At 38.1% G+C, this 18,711-nt stretch overlaps 1 protein-coding gene across 1 annotated transcript in view; it reads left to right on the top strand.

The window, feature by feature from the left end:
* NUDCD3 (NudC domain containing 3) overlaps nucleotides 1-18,711 on the top strand; it is a 129,920-nt gene that overhangs the window by 5,784 nt on the left and 105,425 nt on the right. The window contains exon 2 of the mRNA XM_069071871.1: nucleotides 16,965-17,293. Within this exon, the coding sequence (XP_068927972.1) occupies nucleotides 16,965-17,293 (329 nt within the window). The remainder of the gene's footprint in view (nucleotides 1-16,964; nucleotides 17,294-18,711) is intronic.

Below are 18,711 nucleotides of genomic sequence, written 5' to 3'. Positions count from 1 at the left end.
CCAACAGAAAGGTTCCCAGACCCCTGCAACAACAGCACTGTCCTTCACCAGTGGACAGTATTCACTCTCTGTCTGCAGGACAGTCTCAGTAGCTCTTAACCAACAGCCAGGTTCCAGGACTTCTTCAACAACAGGACTGTCTTTCACCAGTGGACAAATCTAGCAAAACAACATTAAAATAGACAGACAAAGTACCAGCAAAACAGCCATGTCTCCTCAGTCCTTGGCAGCTCCGGGGGCAGGTCTCAAAAGTCCAGGGCAATTCAAAGTGGCCCTCAGCAATCCTCTCAGTCTCTCTCTCTGCCTCCAAAGGTGCTGCTTCTAAAAAGTTCTTCTGCCTCTCATGTCTCTCCAAATCTATGTCACCAGCTCCTCCCAGTTCAGGACTTTCTTTTCACATCAACAAGTCCATCCCACAGGTGGGATTAACAAGCTCTGGGTTTTAACACAATCAGTTTGAAAACCAAGCCAATACAGGGGGATTATTATTTTGCTTTTCGGAGGGGGGAGGGCAGGGCAATTGGGGTTAAGTGACTTGCCTAAGGTCACACAGCTAGTAAGTGTTAAGTGTTCCAGGCCAGATTTGAACTCAGGTCCTCCTGACTCCAGGGCCAGTGCTATACTCACTTCACCACCTAGCCGCCCCCAAAATAAATTAAATTAACCCAAACATGGTGCAAGATACTGCAAATGTGAATACAAAGAACAAAAGAATCACTTTTTATAATGAGCTTTTATTCTAGTAGAAAGAAGAAACAAAGCAAAACAGCAAAAGACAAGGGGAGCAAATAGTATTCTTCCATTTGAATTCAGAATCCAAGTTCTTTTCCAGGATTTGGTTAGCATTTGGATAGCATTGTGAATCTTTTGGAGTTATCCTAGATCCTTGCATTGCTGATAAGAGCTAAGTCTGTCAAAGTCCGTCATTACACAGTGTGGCTATTACTGTGTACAATGTTCTCTTGGTTCTGCTTATTTCACTTAACATCAGTTCATCTAAGTCTTTCAAGGTTTTTCTGAAGTCTTCCTGCTCATCATTTCTTATAGCACAATAGTATTCCATTACATTCGTATACCACAACTTGTTCAGCCATTCCCCAATTGATAGACATTCCTTCAATTTCCAGTTCTTTGCCACCCCAAAAAGAACTGCTATAAATATATTTGTACATGTGGATCTTTTTCCTGTTTTTATGATCTCTTTGGTTTACAGACCTAAAAGTGGTATTGCTGGGTTGAAGGTTATGCAGTTTTATAACCCTTTGGTCATAGTTCCAAATTGCTCTCCAGAATGGTTGAATTAGTTCACAATTCCATCAATAATACATTAATATTCCAATTTCCCTCCATCTTCTCCAACATTTATCATTTTCCTGTTTTGTCATGTTAGCCAATCTGGTAGGTGTGATATGGTGGCTCAGAGTTGTTTTGGTTTGCATTTTTCTAATCAGTAGTGATTTAGAGCATTTTTTCATGACTATAGATAGCTTTAATTTCTTCCTCTGAAAAATGCCTGTTCATATCCTTTGACCATTTGTCAATTGGGGAATGACTTGTATTTTTATAAATTTGACTCAGTTCTCTAAGTATTTTAGAAATGAGGTCTTTCTTAGAGACACTGGCTATAAAAATTGTTTCCCAGCTTTCTGCTTCCCTTCTAATCTTGGTTGTATTGACTTTGTGCATTTCATAATTGAACTGAGTAGTTGTATTATAGTTGTATTATATATATAGTTGTATTATATATATATATAGTTGTATTATAGTATTCTTCTTGAATTAGTCAACTAATATTTGATTGCTTATTTTGCCCAATTATTGAGAGTCATTTTGGCCTAGTAGATGCAGTGCTGTACTGTACTTGGAATTCTGGAGATCTAGGGTTAGAATCTTGCTTCAGGTACTTAATAGTTTAGTGATCATGAGTAAGTCACTTAGACTCTGAGCCACAGTTTCTTCATCAGTAAAATGGAGGTAACAATAGCAGGGCTGTGGTAATTTCTCTATTAGTTCTTTTGGATGTGGAATCTCATTCCAATTTTTCACTGATTTCATTAATTTGGGCTGTATATTCAAAATGATTGCTTCCTATCTACCTATTCTTAATCCCTGCAAAATAGCATTTATCCACACAATTCTACCAAAGTTACTTTTTCTACCATTATAGATGACTTCCTTGTCAAATCTACCAGGGACATAATTGAGCTCACATATTTATCATATATTTATCTTACTATGTGGGCTTTGCTAGGAGTTGAGGTGAGTGTGTAGAGTATACAAAATTAGCTATATTCTAGGGGGATAAGGCAAGTATGTAGATAACTAATAGAGTGATTGGAAGGTTGGTATAGGAGATAGTGCTAGGTTTGGAGACACAAAGACCTGGTTTTACATCTGCCTGACACTAGCCATGTCAGTCTGGGCAAGTTACTCAGCCTCTGTGTATCCCTCAGGCAGTTCTCTACTAAGTCAGTCTAGAATAGAAAGATGGTTTTCTGAGTTGTGAAGGAGAATTTCCCAAATAACAAAATCATGGATTCTGTATTCAAAATCATAGTGTTTTTGTACCCTGTAGCTTATTTTCTATAAGTGTTATAAGAAAGGTACAGAAGTTTAAATTGAAATACCTGTCCTGCCCTTAGGAAGCTTATGGTCAAAGAGGATTATGTGACAGAGAATTGCAAGCATAGAAACATTTTGGGAACATAGCTGACATGCTAAGAATGGGTGAAGTTTACAAATAAGCGGGTACATAGAGAGAATGGTGACCCAAGGTCAGAACCTTAAGTGAATATCTAGAAATGAGAGGTGGGAAGAATGCCAGTAAAAACCCAGGAAGGTACAGTTTCTGAGAAAAAGGAAAATTTCAATAATGTTCACATGTATATAATGCTTTATAGTTTGCAGAATGATTTTCTCACAGTCACCAAGTATCATTATCCTTGTTTTTGCATAAGGAAACTAAAGCTTAGATCAAGTAACTTGCCCAGCATATACAGGGAGGAAATGGCAGAGCAGAGCTAGTGCTCAATCTCAAATCTTCTGAATCCTAGTCTGGTGTTCTTGCCTTTTTACCATATAGCCATTCTTTTTTTTTTTTTTTTTTGCTTTTTTGGAGGGGGGAAGGTGTAGGGCAATTGGGGTTAAGTGATTTGCCCAAGGTCACATGGCTAGTTTTGTGTTAAGTGTCTGAGGCCGGATTTGAACTCAGGTCCTCCTGACTCCAGGGCTCGAAGGAAAAATAGTTAGATGTCTCAGGTAGAATTGGTAAGAAAGATGTCATTTAGAGCCTTAGAGCAGGGCTTCTTAACCTGGGATCTGTGAACTTAGTTTAAAATAATATTTTTGTAACTATTTCAATATGATTGGTTTCCTTTATGATTTTATTTTATTCATTGAAAAGAATTAATCTGAGAAGTCCATAGGCTTAACCAGACTGCCAAAGGGTCCATGACACAAAAAAATGTTAAAAAAAATCTTTGTCTTAGAGAAAATAGGAGTTGTATGATAAGAAGTTAGATTGCAGGGATTAGGGAGGTAAGTGGGTAGCTAGGACTGGAGGTTTTGGATGTAGAGCTCTAGTTCATGAAATTGAAAAGCAAAAAATTGGAAAGAAATTGCTCATTTAGGAGGCGTGAACAGCAAATTCTTGCTTAGTTATCTTCTTAAGATAGGGGAGATGTGAATATGTTTGCAGACAACTGAAAGAGCTTGTGGGGAAAGATAACTGAAGGAAAAGATGAAAGAGAGGTAGGGACTGGGGCCATCACTATAGATAATTGCATAAATGTGACTTGAGCATCACCCCCTTTTTTGGGGTCAGTTTCCTCATGTAAAATGAGGAGGTTGGTAAAATAAGATTCCTTCCAGCTCTTATCTGTAACCCAAATTATAAGTATAATTCTGTAAAGAAATAGGAAAGAATGGAGTCCATGAGTATAGGCAAGAGTTTTAACTCAAGTAGCGACACATTCTTATTGCCCACCTTTAACTTTAGTCCTCATTGCTGTTCAATTTTTTTTATTAATCTCATTTTTATCTGGCATATTCCCCACGGTAATTATTCTAGACTGGTGTAGGGAACCTCTCATTGCTTGAGTCAGCACTATTCATAGATTTTGTACTTTGTAGATTAAAAACAGAAAAAAAAAACCCCAAAGCAAACAGTGTGAGTGACCTAGGGTTAAGGGTGGGCACAGTAAGACTAATTAAAGGAACTAGTTAAAGAATAAGGAAGCACAGAGTGCTGAAATATTTGACTAGAGTCTGGGATGAAAAGTGTTTGCTGTAACTAGAACATTCTAATGAACTGAGAGAAACATGATGGAAATTTGTGGGTAGTAGATTTGGTGGGTCATTCATTTATCACATATTCATTGAACTCCCATTATGTGGTAAGCTACATTGTCAGAGGGACTATGGGAGATACAGAGATGTATAAAACCTAGTCTCTGCCCTTGAGGAGTTTATGGTCTAACAAGGGAGATAAAACATAAAAATGACCACAGTGCAAGGCAATATAAAATAAGTGCCACATGAATAATATAAAGAAAGTGCCACAAGGTATGAGAGGAAGGAAAGGTCATCCTTGACCAGGATGATCTGGGAAGACTATATGGAGGAGCTGACATTTAAATTACACCTTGAAGGATAGGTAAGAGTCTAGTTGGTGGAGGTGGTGAATAATGCAGTAGGAGAAAGGAACAGGTAAACATAGGCAAAGGGATAACAAAATTACCGCCTTTTGCATATGATAATGGTGGTATACTTAGAGAACCCTAGAAAGTCAACTACAATTTAAATGAAATAGTAACTTTAGCATAGTCGTAAGATATCAGATAAATCCACATATATCACCAGTATTCCCATGTACTATAACAAAACCCAACAAGAAGAGCTAGAAGGAGAAATTCTGTTCAAAATAACTATAGAAACTACAAAATACTTAGAAGTGTATCTTCTAAGATTCACCCAGGGACTGTGTGAATTTGATTTTAAAACATGCTTTGTTTCAAAAATAAAGACATAAATAATTGGACAAGCATTAATTGCTCTTGGGGTAGATTGAGCTAATATAATAGAAATGATGATACTATCTAAATTACTTATTTAGTGCTGTACAAATCAAACTTCCAAAGGAATATTTTATAGAGCTAGAAAAAATAGTAATGAAATTAAAATGGAAAAAATGTTCAAGAATCTCAAGGGTAATGATGAATAAAGTGGGAAGGAAGGACTTTATTCAGTATGAGATCTCAAACTATACTACAAAGCAATAATCATTAAGATGATTTGGAACAGTCCAATCAATGGAACAGATTAGGTACACAATATACAGAAGCCAAAAAAATACAGTAGCATAATATTTGATAAACCTAAAATCCGCAGTTACTGTGGAACAACTCTACTATTTGACAAAACCTGGTGGGGAAACTTGGCAACAGTGTGGAAGAAATTAGTTTTAGAAAAAATATTTCATACTATACCCCAAGATAAACTACAGATGGATATATATGGCCTAGATATAAAATGTTGCATTATAAACTAAATAGAAGTGCAAGGAAGAAATTGACCTTTTGGGTCTATGGATAGATCTTGGGATGCAAGTGATAACAGATGATCATACGTGATAAAATGGATAATTTTACACAAAAATAAAAAGGTTTTGCAAAACTACTGTTAATGGGATAAAAGATCTTCCCTGCCTATTAGTAGGTCTCCCATGGGCCTCATGTGGAGCCCATTAAGGGAAGCTTGCTTAGGGGAGGCTTGCTTATAAGAAGGCTTTTGTTAATTTCTAATTAGGCACTGAGTCAGGAGGGTTGTGATGCCCTCTGGCTCTAAAAAGGGCATATATACTCTGGGGTTAGTATTTTGCTTTGGGGCTCACTCATTGGAAGTGTGTTCTTGTGATTTGACCAGATGAGACTCTGGGTAGCCATTATGGACAACTCCGCCCCCCTTTTGAAAAGCCCATATATTGGTGCTTCTCTCTCTGGTAGTATGTATTATCTTGGTCAGACAGTCGGATCTGTTGATCTGTGCTAATTTCTCAGAGAATTAGAAACCCTGTCTGTTGGTCCTTATTTCTCTGCTTGTATTTTCTCTCAAGTTCAGGGTGCTGACTTTTCCCCTGAACTAATGAATATAATTTTTTAATTATAAGATTGTTGAGCCTCTTGAACAGCTATCTTTCCTAGTAATGCAGATTTAAGAACCTGTGCTAGGAGTCATTCTGGTTATGCCAGTGTGGTTGCTTCTACAACAACTAACAAAAATTCAGAAGGAAATGGTAACTGGGAAAAAAAAATTTGCAAAATATTTCTCTGATAAAGGTCTCATATCCAGGATATATAAGGAACTGATTCAAATTTATATGTCAAAGAACATGAATTGGCAGTCAGTTTTTAAAAGAAGAAATCCAAGCTATCAAAAATCTGATGAAAAATGCACTATATCACTAATAATTTTAAAGCAACTTTGAGGCTCTCCCTCAGAAACGGATTCTACTACTCAGAGATAAGTTTCATCTATCAGACTGGTAAAGATGACAAAAGAGGAAAATGACATCTATTGGAGGGGCTTTGGGAAAACAGGTACACTAAGCACTTTTGGTAGAGCTATGAATTGATCTAAACCATTCTGAAAAATAATTGGGAATTATATGCAAAAAGTTAACAGAGTTGTAAATGTGCTTTATCCCAGCTTTCCCACCAGTAAGTCAAAGAAATCAAAGAAAAGGGAAAAGGATTTTTTTGTACAAAAATATTTATAGTAATTCTTTTCTTGGTAGCCAAACTTTGGAAGCGAAGGTTTGTTCTCCTATTGGGAAAAGGCTAAACAAATGTTATAGTAGTATGATGTAATATTATTGTTCCATAAGAAATGATAAAATAGTTTCAAAAGAAACTTTGAAGGACCTTTTTATGAACTTAAGTAGCACAAAATAAACAGAACCAGGAGCAATTTATACAATGATAATGATATTATAGAAAGAAAAACAACTTTGAAAGACTGTAGAACTCTCATTAACACAATGGGTGAACTATAAGTCCAAAAGAATAAAGATTAAATATGCCACTCATGTCCTGACAGAGAGATGATGAACTTAGAATGTAGAGACAGATATTATTGGACATGACTAATGTGGGAATTTTTTTCCCCTGGACTATGTAGATATGTATTGTATGATTTATTTTTGGGTTTGTATTTTTAAAATTTTCTCAGTGGAGGAGGAGAGTAGTGTGAAGAACAGATAAAAAAAAAACCACTTGGGAAGAACCCCCAAAAGATGTGGAGCTAGAATGTCAAGGTTTTGGATATGGTAAGTAGACCAGTTGTACTGAGGAGAAAGACAGGGAGAATATAAAGAGGTGTAGTCTCCCATATTTAAAACTTTGGTATTATATTTAATTCTTCCTTCCCATTTCTTTTTCATATCCAGTCAAGTACCAAGTTCTATAAATTTCATTTCTTCTATCCTCACTACTACTGTCTTAATACCTGGTCCTTTTACCACCTGCATGGATTATTATAATAACCTCCTAACAGGTCTTTCTGCCTCTATGTTAGTCTTCCTTTCAACCATCTCTTCATACCACTGATAGGTGCTACATAATCCTTCTGCCTCAAACTCTGTAATGTCCCCTTTTTGCATCCCAGATTCACCCTTTTTACCTTGGCAGTAAGATCCTATACAAATGCCCTTCTATCTTACCAGCTTGTCTCCTTTTCATTTTTCTCTATGCTTCAGTCAAAGGAGACTATATACTATCATCTGTAGGTATCCTTTACCTTCTGTATATGTAAGGGATACCATCTGTAGGCATTCCTTGTGTGTGTCTTTGATCACTGTGTTCCTTATGGCTGGAATGTTCACTCCACTTGTTGAATTCCTACTAATCTTTTAAAGTTAGGGAACCATTTTCTAATTCTCTCCATCAGTCCCCTCTCCTTACCTTTTTCCCCTTGGGTCACATATACCACTTTGCATTTATAATATAGCTTATAGTATAGTTGTTTGTGGTATGTTCTTTTACTAGATTATAATCTGCCTATAATTTTTACCCTTTTTTTCTGCCTTGTTCTTTTACTACTTTCATTCTTTTCCTTTCAATAAGTTCTTTATTGCTGGCTAGATCATTTCTCCTACTTTTGGGTTTTTTCTGTTGTTTTAGGCTAGATAGCTTATAATGTATTCTGTATTATAGTTGTTTGTGTCATGTTTACATTATAAATGCAGAGTTCTGTGTGAGATACAGTGGGGAAAAGATCTGGAAGAAGGAGGAAGTTGAGGGTAAGGTGAGAGAGAATCAAAAAAGCTTTCCTGTGGGAACTACTGTTTGAGTGAGGTGATGCCATGGCATGCAGGTGAATTGGATTTAAGTGAGGGAGGTCTGTTCAGAGTCACCAACCTCACTTTTGCCTCTGAAGCCACTTGGGCCCAGTAGTCAGATATAGATCAAGATAACTGGAGATGGCCCAAGATGCAGTGGGGAACCTTGGCCTTTTCAAGCTAAGGTTTTTAACAATCCTCAGATTGACTGAGGCAATGCCTATTCACTGATTAAGACTTAATAAGAAATCAGGCAGTGGAACCTATTATTGACCAATCAATAAGCGCTGGAGTGATTTGGAGGGCCATTGATATTGGGGTTAAGGTTGGTCTTTAAGAGAAAAGGGGGAAAAAGTTTTAGAGATTAAAAATTTATATTCCCTTTGGGCAGAGCAGTAAGGGTGGTGGTACCCTAAGTGAACCTGGGCAAAAAAGAGAGAGAGAAAGAAAGAATGAAAAGAAGAAGGGAAGGAAGGTCCCAGGCCAAGCCCTGCTTGGTCATTGGGTCCTGATTGGCTCAGAATGAATGTAAATAGCAGTTGTTTCTGTTTTGGCCAGAAACCCTGAGTGTCTTCCCCTCCCAGATCTTTTTTTTTTTAAAGAGGCCATACTTTGCCTTATTTCTTACTAAGTCTTAATCAGTGAATAGTTGTTGAATTAGTCAAACTGAGACCTGTTAAAAACCTTAGCTTATTACTTAACCCCAATTGCCCTCCAAAAGGCAAAAACAAAACAAAAAAAACCAAACAAAACCTTAGCTTGAAAAGACCAGCATTCCCCCACTGCATCCTGGGCCATCTCCAGTTGTCCTGATCTATATCTTGCCATTGGACCCACAGCAGTCAGCAGCAACAAGCAAGCAACCTAGCAAAATATTCTGTATGCAACAGGTACTTAATGAATGTTTATTGAATTTGTTGAAAGGTAAAGCTAGAAAGCAGGATGGGTTTAGACCAAGTTGTGGGAGGCCTCCTTCAATACCAAGTAAAGTGTTTGAACTTTATTTGATAATGAGGAACCATGGAAGGACTTTGATTAGGGAAGTTATTTGTGATTAAAGCATGATTTTAGGAGGAATAATTTGGTGTGCGGGATGAATTGGAAAGAGTAGAGAACATGTCAGGAAGAAGAGCTGGGCTGTTTTCTAGATAGGTTTAGGTGTGAGATGCTGAGGTTCACTTTGTAGTAATAGTATTACAGAGAGTAATAACAGAATCCTAACTTCAGAGCTAAGAAGGGATCTGAGTCTAGTCCAGGTTTACAGTTTACATATGAGAAAACTGAAGTGAAATGACTCATCAAGACCACTGAGAGTCAGGACTTGACCAAAACTTTGTGACTACAAGACTGATGCTTTCTTACTATGCTGGGGAGTATTTTAGGGTGTGTAAAGAAGAGGAGGGGGGGGGGGGTGGAGCCAAGATGGCAGAGTAGAAACAGGACTTCCCCAAGCTCCAGCTTCCATCTCCTCCAATACATGTAAAAAATGACTCTAAACAAATTTTAGAGCTACGGAACCCACAAAGTGAAAGAGAGAAACAAATCTACTGAAGGCAGCTAGGCAGGCTGGCAGGCAGGGGCTATGGCATCCAGTTGGGAGCTGAGCCCAGCCCTGAGTGAGCCGTGTGGTTTTGGCCCCAGAGCAGCCCTTACCAGCTGCTGCAGACTTCAGGAAAGTGAAGCACCAGCAGCTGTGGCAGTTTCCAGACTTCTCAACCCATAAACAACAAAGACAAAGTAAAAGGTAAGAGATGTGGAGGAAAAATTGGGAAGGGAAATGAGACTGATGCAAGAAAATCAAGAAAAGTGAGTCAAGGGGGGTGGAGTCAAGATGGCAGAGTAGAAGCAGGACCTCCCCGCTGCTCCAGCTTCCACCTTCCCCAATCCATGTAAAAGGGGACTCTAAACAAACTTTGGAGCTGCAGAACCCACAAAATGACACAGAGAAGCTAACCTCCTGCTGAGGACAGCCCGGCCTGCAGGAATGGGCCAGCGCAGGGCTCTGAGCCCAGCCCCACACCGAGGCTTTAGCCCCAGGGCAGGCCTGACCAGCCTCCGACAGGAGGGACCCCAGATCAGCAGCAGCTGTGGCCGTTTCCAGATTTGTCAACACAGATGCGAAGGACAGAGTGAGAGGTCAGTGCAGTTTGGACTTTGGGACCCAGTAAGTGGGAGTGTGTGGCTTCTCGCCCCGGGAGACCCTGGCACAGCCAGCCAGGGCCACGTGGCAGCTTCAGCTCCTGGCCTGCAGAGTGTAGGGGGACCAAGCACCAGTTTGAGGGGTAATCGCTCTTGCTTTAACCTTCTTGGATCTGGATTGCAGTCTAGGGTGGAGGTCCTAGGGTGTGTGTCCAGCTTGCCAGAGTGTGTGGAGACCTTAGAGAGGGCATCCATCTAATACCTCTGGCAGCTGAGAAAACCCTAGCATTTTGGACGAAAGCTCCCCTGTCTGGTGGCAGAGTCCTACTGTGGCAAAAAGCCCAGGGTTTAAGTGACTGAGGGGCGACATGACCAGGCAGAGGAAACAAAGCAGACAGAAGATTCCAAGATTAGACTCCTATTTTGGGGACAAAAAGGAACAAAGCATGGAACAGGAGGAAGACAGTGAAGTCAGAACTCCTGCACCAAAAGCTTCTAAGGAAAATACGAGCTGGTTACAGGCCATAGAGGACCTTAAGAAGCAGATAAGAGAAGTGGAGGAAAAATTGGGAAGAGAAATGAGAATGATGCAAGAAAATTATTAAATGAAAGTCAGCAGCCTGACTGAGGAAAATAATACCTTAAAAAATAGACTAACTCAAATGGCAAAAGAGACTCAAAAAGGCAATGAGGAGAAGAATGCCTTAAAAAGCTGAATTTGCCAGATGGAAAAAGAATCTCAAAAGCTCAGTGAGGATAATCATTGCTTCAGAATTAGATTGGAGCATATGGAAGCTAATGACTTAATGAGAAATCAAGATGCTATTAAACAGATCCAAACAAATGAAAGAATAGAAGGCAATGTGAAATATCTCATGGGAAAAACCACTGACCTGGAAAATAGATCCAGGAAAGATAATTTTAAAATTATTGGACTACCTGAAAGCCATGATCAAAGTAAAAACCTAGAAATCATCCTCCGGGAAGTTCTCAAAGAAAACTGCCCTGATGTTTTAGAACCAGAGGGCAAAATAGAGGTTGAAAGAATCCACCGATTACCCCCTGAAAAAGATCCCCAAAAGAAAACTCCTAGGAATATTATAGCCAGGTTCTGAAATAACCAGATCAAAGAGAAAATATTACAAGCAGCCAGGAAGAAACAATTTGAATATTGTGGAAACACAATCAGGATAACTCAGGATCTGTCAGCTTCTACACTGAGGGATTGAAGGGCTTGGAATATCAAATTCCAGAGGTCAAAGGAGCTGGGATTAAAACCAAGAATCACCTATCCAGCAAAACTGAGTATAATGCTTCAGGGGAAAATATGGTCATTCAGTAAAATAGAGGATTTTCAAGCATTCTTTTTTTTTTAATTTTTAATTTTTTAAAATAAATTTGTTTGTTTCCTTTTAGTTTACAGGATTCAATTCCACAATTCCTTGAGTTTCACATTTTGTCCCCCCCCCCCCATATAGTCAAGTATAGGATCTGTAAATATTTTCACATTATACATTAGTCAGGTTATAAGGACGGATTGTATCAGCTGGAATGAAAAATGGTAAAGAGGACATAAAACCAAATAAGAGAAGGAAAAAGATCAGGTATTTTGCTTCCACCTGGATATAAACTCAGTTCTTTCTAGTTCTTTCTCTGGCTGTACATATTTCTCTCCATCATGAGTCTTTTGGGGTTGACTTATATCACTGCATTGCTGAGGTCCAGTCTATCAAAGTTGGTCATTACACATGCGTTGTGTCTGTAATTATGTACAAATTTCTCCTGGTTCTACTCTTCTCACTCAGCATCAGTTTGTATAAGCCTCTCCAGGTAAATATGAAGACTGTCTGCTGCTCGTTTCTTATAGCTTCAAGCATTCTTGATAAAAAAATACCAGAGCTGAACAGAAAATGTGATTTTCATATAGAAGAAGCAAGAAAAGCATGAGAAGGTAAACAGGGAAACGAAAAAAAGAACTTATTAAAGTCGAACTATTTACATTCCTACATGGAAAAATGATAATTGTAATTCATAAGACTTTTCTCAGTATGAGGACAGTTGAAGGGAATATATATGTATATATACATATATATGTATGTATAGTAGGGTGTAGGTGTGTATAAATATATGTGAGGGTGTGCATATGTATATACATGTATACATAGAGGGTACAGGACAATTTGAATATGAAGGGATGAGATCTAAAAAATAAAATTAAGAGGTGAGAGGAATATATTGGGAGAAGGAGAAAGGGAGAGATAGATTAGCATAAATTATCTCATATAAAAGTGGCAAGAGAAACTTGTTACAATGGAGGGGAAGAACAGGGAGGTAAAAGGGAATGGAACAACCTTACTCTCATTGAATTTGGCTTAAGGAGGGAATAACATACACACTCAATTGGGTATTTTACCCTACAGGAAAATAGGGGGGAAGGGGATAACAGGGGGGATGATAGAAGGGAGGGCAGATTGGGGGAGAGGGTGGTAGAAGCAAACACTTTTGAAAAGGGACAGAGTCAAAGGAGAAAATAGAATAAGTGAGGGGCAGGATAGGATGGAGGAAAATATAGTTAGTCTTTCACAATATACTCACTATGGAAATGTTTTGTGTAACTACACATGTACAACCTATATTGAATTGCTTGTCTTCCCAGTGGGGGTGGGTGAGGAAGGAAGAAGGGAAAAAATCTGGAACTCAGATTTTTAAAAGCAAATGGGTATTAAAAAAAAATTGTTTTGTTTTTTTTTTAACATGCAACTGGGAAATATGATATAGAGGCACTGGGGTATAGAAATCCATCTTGCCTTACTAAGAAAGTTGAGGGGAGGGCGTAGTGGAAGAGCATATAATAGAGAACAGATTGGGGAAAGGGGTATTCATTAGGCTAGCTATTTTGGGGTGGGGGTAGGGGAAAGACAAGGAGAAAAATTTGTATCTCATAGTCTTGTGGAAATGAATGTTGAAAACTAAAAATAAATAAATTTTGGGGGAAAAAACCAAATATTAAGAGAAATAATAGAAAATTCCATCAGAGAAATAGACAATTTGACAACATATCTCAGAAACAAGAGAAAATTTCTTAATAGAAATTGATAACAATGAGACAATATGCCAAAACTTCAAAGACCCTTTACCGAATGTAATTTTTATTTTGTCATGGTCAGTAAAGTATATGTTTAGTATTCTTTTCTGCATTTGGAAGATTTTCATGCCCCCAGACACTGACAATATCTGTAAAGGTGTCAAACACAAGTAAGAATATGTAAATTCTCTCCTGTTCCCATTCAGGAATCATCAAGAGACCCAGAATCTAACTTTTCCAAATTTCTGTTCAGATCTTTAAATTCTTGTTTATCTTTTTGTGCCATATACACATACAGTTATAGTTTTATTGTCTGTTTCTACTTGGAACTCAATTAGCATTTCCTTTAATTGTATAAATACTACACTATTTGGTGTGTATTATATATACCATATATTGTAGATATTATATACATATATTACATATGTATGTATGTGCACACAATATTGATTATTGATTATTTGTAATACATTTAAATATAATGTAGTTTTCCTGTTTATCTTTTTATCATGTGTGTATTTACTGTAGCCTTATCTGAAATCATGATTTCTACCCCTATCTTCTGAGTTCACCTGAAGCATAATAAATTCTGTTCTAGCATCTGATTTAAAAAAAAAAAAAGAATAGGAGGACAGACTGTAGGACTGGGATCGGATTCCATCTCTGACACTTATTACTTGGATGATTCAGACTAATCATTCCACCTTTGGACATTGATTTCCTTATGGATGAGAGGTAGTCATTGGACTCAGTGATCTCTGTGATCCCTTCTAGCTCTTAATCTATGACTGTGACTAGCTAAATTTGATGGAAGTTGTGACGTGGATGATTGATGATGAAGGAAGGAATGAAGGCAGGAAAAAAGGTTATTAAATACCTATATATTAGGCACTGTGCTAAGTATTTCATAAATATCTGAATTGATCCTCAGAGTAACCATGGTATTATTATTATTCTCATACTGGGCTGGAAATGGTGGAATAGAGCTCAGGGTGGAGTTTAAAGTTTTCTATATGGATGTGATTCTTTGTGATCTCAATTCAGTAGCTATGTATTGCTGTGCTCCTGTGTAGAGGCATCATACTATACTAGGTGCTGTAGTTGATTTAAAATAAAAAGACAATGCCTGCATGAAACTTACTTCAGTGGGAATATATGTAGAAAGAGGAGAATTACAGAATCTTGGGGAGCAACCATAGTTAGGGGTCAGGAGAATGAGGAAGAGCCAGCAGTGAAAATTAAGAAGTTAAGTTATAGAAAAGCCAGGAATATATAGTGTCTTGGAAGCCAAATGAAGAAGTAGGGAGTGGTTGTAATGTAACAGTGCTGAGGGCAACGTGGCTTTGAATTTGGTTATTAGGAAATCACTAGTTAAAATGAATTTGAAGGGCGGCCAGGTAGCACAGCGAGTAAGAGCACTGGCTCCAGTGTTGAGAAGACCTGGGGATTGAATCCCGGGCTCAGACACTTAGCACCCACCCAGAAACACCTGGCCGTGTAACCTTGAGAAAGTTACTTAACCCCAATTGCTTAGGGGCGGCCAGGTGGCTCAGTGAGTAAGAGCACCGGCTCCAGTGTCGGGATGACCTGGATCAAATCTGGGCTCAGATACTCAGCACCACACCCAGAAATAACTGGCCGTGTAACCTTGAGCAAGTTACTTAACCCCGATTGCTTATAAAAAAAAATAAATAAAATGAATTTGAATACCTTGTAATTATGACTGATCTTGGCCCCAGAGAAAAGATGAGGACGTGCACCTCCTTCTTTTCTTTGGAGAAGTGGGGCACTATGGGTATGGAATGTTGCAGAAGCTGTTAGACTTGACATTTTGCTTTGCTATTTTTTCCCTAAGGAAGGCTCCTGATGTGAGAAGGGTGAAGAGAAGGGTATGTTTGGAAATGACTGATATAAAAACAAAAGTAACCAATGCAAATTATTAGTGTCCTTATAGAGAGTTTTACAAGAATTGTAAGGTAGGAAACCAACTGATGCTTGACGTTAAATAAAATAACGTGTGAAAATGTTTGGTGTACTATAAAGTGCTATACAGATATAAGATGTTATTATTATTGAGGCTAGAATAGGTACTGAAATCATGGAGGTATCCCACATGTGGTGGGACATGTGAATGATGACAGATTGGAGAGAAGGTGAACAGTATCTGGTCCAGGGTCGCATGATGCTCTTGCTCTCTTGATGTGCAGTAGAAATGGAGGTGAAGGCCAATAAGCTACCCAAGTTATCTAGGAATGTGGAAATGAAGCTATTTGTGGTTTCTAGTTTTAAAATGTAAGGGCTTTATTTCTCTGCCTATGACTTTTTTTTTTGCTCATATTTCTACTTTGCCCTTTTACTACTGTTACTCTTTTTCTCTTTGATGAATTCTTTTTTTTTGTTGGTTAAATAATTTCTACTTCTCGCCTGTGCTCCTGTGTTCCTTTAAACTGGCTAATTTATATAGCTCATCTGAAATTAGTTTTTGTCTTCCCCCCTCCCCACATATGTCAAAGAAAACAGTAATTCATATTTTTGTCTGTGAACAGCAGCATAGTAAACTGAACAGTATCCCTTGGGGATTAAAATTCAACTGATTTCCCATTTGGCATTTAATCTGAACTAAATTGATAAGTATCTCTAAAATGTAGGACATTGACTGTTGCTTTAGATTTTTTATATTATTTATGTCTTTGTTTAGTAAGAGATGATAACATGTTTTTTTTTCCTTAGCATTCAATAAAAAGAAAGGTATATTGATAGAATGTTAGTCATTTAAAAGGATGATGACATACTGAGTTTGGGGTGGCTTTTGGTGGGGAGTAGAAATGTATTCTTTTGGTATTATCTGTTGAAATCTTACTTACATGACCTAGCTTAGGTGTCTCTTCAGCCATATAGCTTTCTTTGATCCTTACCTCAGATGAAAGTGATCCCTTTGTCCTTAACTTCTTAGAGTACTTTGTCTGAGTATCTTCTTTTACTTTACCATACACTACCTGGTACCATAGTTACTTAGCCAGGTATATCACCTTACACCCCAATGAGATGATAAGTCCTCTGAGGGCAGGAACCCATGTGTCCTTTTTCTTCTCTTGCTGAAGAAATGAGAAGCACTCAGTACTTGGTAAATTTAAGACTTGGTACTGGTCTTGTTTGTGTTGATTTGTACCATAACTTGGTGAAGTCAAAGTACACATCTCCCATTTAGCAGAAAAGGAAGCCTTGGCACAGGGTGAAGAGAAAAGATTGACTTTAGAACACAGAGTAAATTTAAAGGTGGTACTTGTGACCTCTGTTGGCTCTGTTGCATTTTGATACTGAACTTAACGGATTCTAACCCATGACAGAGCATGTATGGTACTGTACTGGATAGTTAGATTGATCATATTATTCTTTTGACTTTAGGTGTTCAAAAACTTTGAATACATGGCTCGTCAAGACGATGAGAGAAGAAGAAAGGAACTTGAAGAGAAAATGAGAAGAAAGGAAGAGGAGGGGGCTGCAGCAGCATCAGCAAATGCTGAAAAAGTGCCAACCCCAGCCCAGGAGGTGGAGATAGACTCTGGTGCACAATGTGGCCCTGCTGCAGGGGCTCCTGGGCATCAGGAAGCAAAGAGGGTGAAGCCCCTTGCACCTCCAGGGGCTGAGCAGGAGGCAGGTCACAACTCTACAGAGGCAGAACCTCCAGCAATAGCTGTTGCTGATGTTCCGGTTGAACCACCTGCACTTCCCAAGTAAGGATTTCAGTTTTGCAGCTTCTTTTCCACACTGGCAGTTGGGTTTAGCTCAAATGGGGTTAGCTCAAATGCTTTTTTGTCCTTTTGTTTATTAAGCACAACACATTTTTGTAATGCATTATGGTGTTTTAGATGTTCCACACTGGGTTGTATAAAAGATAGTGAAGTTTTTTCCTCCTTATTTTGTCTCCAGTTAGTAGAGTAGCATAGGAATTTGCTGATGACTATATGCTAAATTAGTATTGAAGCCAGAATCCGAACTCCCATCTCACCTAACTATTCTGTTTTTCTGAAGGCAGCATTATCCTTAATAAGTTCTCTGAGCATTATTAAGAGGAGCTTTTCTTGCTTAAGTTTTTACTTTTCCTTGTGATGTGTAGTATAGTGCAACTGCTGCAATTCAAGCATATACTGTACATAGTTACTATTATGTAACATTTTAAAAAGTCCTCATATTTTTCTGGGTGATCCAAACTAGTTATAAAGGTTTCCCTTTTTGGAGTCTGCAGGCAATTTGGTTTTTTCTTTAAGTGAATAAAGCAGAAACCTCCACATAGAAAGCATACTAGCTATATCTTAGCTGTGGCATTATAGGAAAGGAAGAAGTTGTATATCTTGGTATGCTTTCTTTTTTAGGTGATTCTCTTTTGATTTCAAAGATAAATGTAGATCTTTGTACCTTTCTTTTTATTGGTCTGCTTGGTTTTTATTTTTCAGATTCACATTATCACTTTTCTTAGTGTCTACTTGAGATCTTAGTCCTTTTTTTCTGAGCCTTCATAGGCCAGGGGAAGGCTTGGCATTTTTGTTGGAGTAGTAGAAATACTCCTTGACTTGAAGGTGATTGATTGCCAGGGACTTATCTTTATCCCTTTGTATGGAGTTGCCTCATCACTGACTCTTTAACTTCTGGTTTCCTAGTACTATGAATGATCTTCCTGGTTTCCTTTTAGAGCTCCTTAAAAATACATGATAATCTTATAATTTTATTGTTACTTTTATGGCTACTTCTTCAGTGGTTCTTTGATCTTATTGTAAGTGCTCCCTCCAGTGGTGCAAATTAGAATCCATTCATGTCTTCTCATTCTGTACAACTCTTGTACTTCCCTTCCTGTAGGTCCTCTGTAAAGGCTACAGCCAGCATGTGGGGAGCTTTCCTTTAAATTTCTTTCCATTGTATAGGTACCGACAGAACAAACAGCCTCTGAATTGATCATGCATTGCTTTTGTTAACTTGACTGGTGCATCTCTTTTTCTGGTTATATATTTCTCAGATAATATCTTTTGTGTTGCTTCTTCTGTGCAGTTATTTGTTGGTATATTATAGAGTATTCACACCCCTCTGTTGCTTTTTGGGTGGCTTGCAACTTTGATTCTTCAGAGAATATGCCACTGTATGTTATTTAGCTGCATAG

Source organism: Petaurus breviceps, unplaced genomic scaffold (assembly GCF_028583685.1).
Source record: "Petaurus breviceps papuanus isolate PSGF00001 unplaced genomic scaffold, PetGlider_PUasm1.0 90845, whole genome shotgun sequence".
NCBI classification, from domain to species: domain Eukaryota; kingdom Metazoa; phylum Chordata; class Mammalia; order Diprotodontia; family Petauridae; genus Petaurus; species Petaurus breviceps.
This window is presented reverse-complemented; position numbering and strand designations above follow the sequence as displayed.